This window comes from Vigna umbellata, chromosome 4 (genome assembly GCF_029865625.1).
Source record: "Vigna umbellata cultivar VRB3 chromosome 4, Vumbellata_1.0, whole genome shotgun sequence".
Lineage (NCBI taxonomy): Eukaryota > Viridiplantae > Streptophyta > Magnoliopsida > Fabales > Fabaceae > Vigna > Vigna umbellata.
In genome coordinates, this window is record NC_142168.1 from 9,367,892 (window position 1) to 9,371,224 (window position 3,333).

Sequence of the window (3,333 nt, forward strand, 5' to 3'; positions counted from 1 at the left end):
CATTCCTTCACGTTTAACCCTCTTTCCACCATCTCTCCTTTTCCCTAGGAAGTGGCATCCCAATTTGACGAGAACTTCACGGATTCGGATTCTCTTTCTCTTCTTTTTAAAGTCTAAACTAATAAATGCTTCTACTATTTGGCATATGAAATCTTACCCCACTCTGTTAACGTATCTACCCTACACAAACCTTCAAGTTGACTACAACGTATGCCATACACAAAATAGAACGTCAAGAGTTAACACCAAGTCCAAACTCATATATCCCTCAGTCCAAAAAAACCACAAATTAGTGTTTCCATTGAAAATTGGTTCTTTTCTTCACATTCCACATGTCTAGTAACTAAAAATGTCTAGACATCAATGTAAACATCACATTGCCCACGGCCAATTATGGTCGAGGAAATGAGCCATCAAACGGCCAAGTGTTGACGGCCACCGGCCGCCGGATGTTTGCCCCAAACAGTTTGCGAGAAGTCGGCGGCACCACCGGGTGGACGGCGGCAGGAGAAGACGTTGAAGACGAGTGGCCACGCTCACAAGAGGGGCACATTGTGAGAGTGGTGGGAGGGTTCATGTGCATGTACATTTGTGGGGATGATTTCAATGCCCTAAGCTCTTGGACCTCCTTCTGCAACCTTCTATTGTCTTCAGTTAAATTCTCACAACATCTCTTCAAGTATTCACAATCCACTTCGGTTTGCTTCAACTTGGTTCTGTTTCAATTCAACTAAGATCGTTACATTATAGTTCACATGTTCTTTTGAAACAAACGATATCCCACACCAAACATAGAAGAACATGATCACACCACAAAAGCAAAACAACCAACCAACCAAACATGGATATTCAAATTCACAACTACATACTATATTTGAGTGGCCCTTTGTATTTATTATCCATGTCTTTGATATTTGACACAATTGTTTTAATTATTATAATTTTGGATCTGTGTCAACATAATTGTGTCGTTGATCATTGTCAAAGGAGGGTAGTCAAACCCATTATTTGTTTTGACGTTATGCTAAAGTTGCTTTGAATGCATTTTAAACAGTTAGATTAATAATTAACATGGACGAGGAACAACGAAACCATCCCACATGAACATCTCTTTCAAGAATTAATACTATCTATATTTGTCCCTTCAATAAATAAAATACTTATAAAAAATTATAACCAAGCTAACAACAATTAGATGACATGCGTAATGTCATTTTAAACCATTCAATAAAACGACAGTTTTTTAATATTTATTGAAAATAGCACCCACATTATAATTTTCTTATTTTATGTTTAATATGCACTTCAGTTAGGCTTCAACATATCATAAAACATGTGGCGACTCAGGCACCGCTTTGAACGTTATATCAAACAACCCAAAATAAAAATTAAAAAATAAGAAAAATAAAAGGCTACATAAAGTAAAAAAAATAATTAAATTTAGATATTAATTAATTATTGTAGACATCTTACCTTGCCCTTCTGTTCTGAAACCACACTTCTACTTGTCTTGGTTTCAGATTCAACTCCTCTGCCAAGGCTTGTTTTCGTTTCTAAAATTCAAAACAAAATAATTATCATTATCATTATTCTAATAATATGAATAATAAATTTCATTTAGTAATAACAACTTTTGAGATAAATTCTAATAATAATAAATAGAATAAATTTCAAAAAATATCTGTATTCACAAGGAATTTACACAAATGCCACTAACTAACCGGATTCAGTGTGTTATGCTCCTTGAACGTTTCTTCCAACACCATGGACTGTTCTTTCGTGAGCCTCAGTTTCTTCCTCCCGCCTTCGCAGTCTCCGCCGCCACCATCATCGTCATCGCTCCCCCGCGAGCACGACGTCCTCTCTCCAGAGGCCACCAACGCAGCATTATCGTCGTCCCTCTCGCTCCGCTTGCCGCCGCTGACGCTTGACACGGCGCTGTTCGGTGACGAAATGCCGTTGTCTTCCTCACATTCCACCGTCGATTTCACGTCGATTCCTCGTATCACATCGGAGCTCCGATCTGTACATGCAAGAGTTTCAAATAGGTTTATTAAGGAATGGCAGTTTTTGTAATTAAAGGACACGGCAGAGGGTATTTCTGTAAATAACAGTATCTGTATTTGTTTGGAAACATCAGAAATAAATAGAATAGAAATAGAAAGTAGAAATGAAAATAAAATGTTGCTGAAAAAAAAAAGAAAAATTATAAACATTACACGAATGTTTCATTTTTTTATATTTTATTCTTCTTATAAATAATAAATCAAATACAATAATTTTTTCAAACCTTATTAAAAGCTTTGTAATAATACAACTGATTAAAAATATATTCAGTACGCAAAGATAATCTCAGTCAAAGGCACCAAAAACGTTACCGCCAAAATCGGGGTTGCAAAAACGTTTCTACAAACCTTGTGCAAAGAAAACCTGGATCTGAACTAAGTTTTTTTTTTTTTTGAATGAATGAGTTAGATATAACTATCAGCAACCAGGCTTCAACTTTAAAAAGTCAGAGGAAGAAAAGATTTTTTTTTTTTCAGAAAAAGAAAGAGAGTTTGTATGTGTGAAGAGATAAACGAACAAAAAATTTGTGAAGTGAAAAAATACTATTTTTGGGTGAAAAAGCAAGGAGAATATAGAAACAAAATATCAGAAAACAATGAAAGAAGAAGAACCTCGTACCTGGTAACTGAAACAAATCAGCAAAGAGAGTTTTGTTGTGATTTATGGGAACAGGTCGGGGTTGATGCTGCAGTTGTTGTTGTTGTTGTTGAGGGTGGTGCATGTGATTCACCTTGAAAGACTGTTGATTCACTCCCAAACTCAAACTCAAACTCAACCCAACCCCATCATCTTTTTCAGCCATTTCTCTTTAGAAGAGAAAAACCAAGCAGCAATGTATTTCTGGTTGGCCACTTGAGAAAAGGGAAGAGAAAAAAGGGATGTAATTTAGGGTAGGCAAAATGAAGGAAAAAAGTGTGGTGTTTGGTGGCAGTGTGTGTAACAGGCTTTGGCTTTTTTGCAGTGTAGGGAAACTGATGGATGGAACTAAATATATATGCAGAGAGAGAGAGATAGAGAGCAATTTAGTGAATGGATGGTACAGAGTTAATTATGACCTGGGTCAGAGTGACAAATTGCCTCAATCATCACTTAAATGGTTATCCTAGGCATTTTAATATAATTATCTTATGCTGTATATGTTTTAGGATTTGGATTCTTGAACTCTACCTCGGGTTACTTTTTAACCCTGGTTAGTTAGTGTTGGGGATTGGATTGGATTAGATTAGGACTAGGATTTGGATTACTATACATGTATTAGTAACTGAT

The 3,333-nt window shown here is 36.1% G+C and overlaps 1 protein-coding gene across 1 annotated transcript; it reads right to left on the reverse strand.

The window, feature by feature from the left end:
- Nucleotides 1-239: 239 nt before the first annotated feature.
- Nucleotides 240-3,090, reverse strand: LOC124835369 (homeobox-leucine zipper protein HAT3-like). Its single transcript, XM_047310281.2, has 4 exons — nt 2,686-3,090; nt 1,722-2,023; nt 1,474-1,553; nt 240-716 (listed from the first exon to the last, which is right to left on the reverse strand). The coding sequence occupies exons 1-4, from the start codon at nt 2,867-2,869 to the stop codon at nt 392-394; spliced, it is 891 nt and encodes a 296-aa protein (XP_047166237.1). The 5' UTR covers nt 2,870-3,090; the 3' UTR covers nt 240-391.
- Nucleotides 3,091-3,333: the final 243 nt, after the last annotated feature.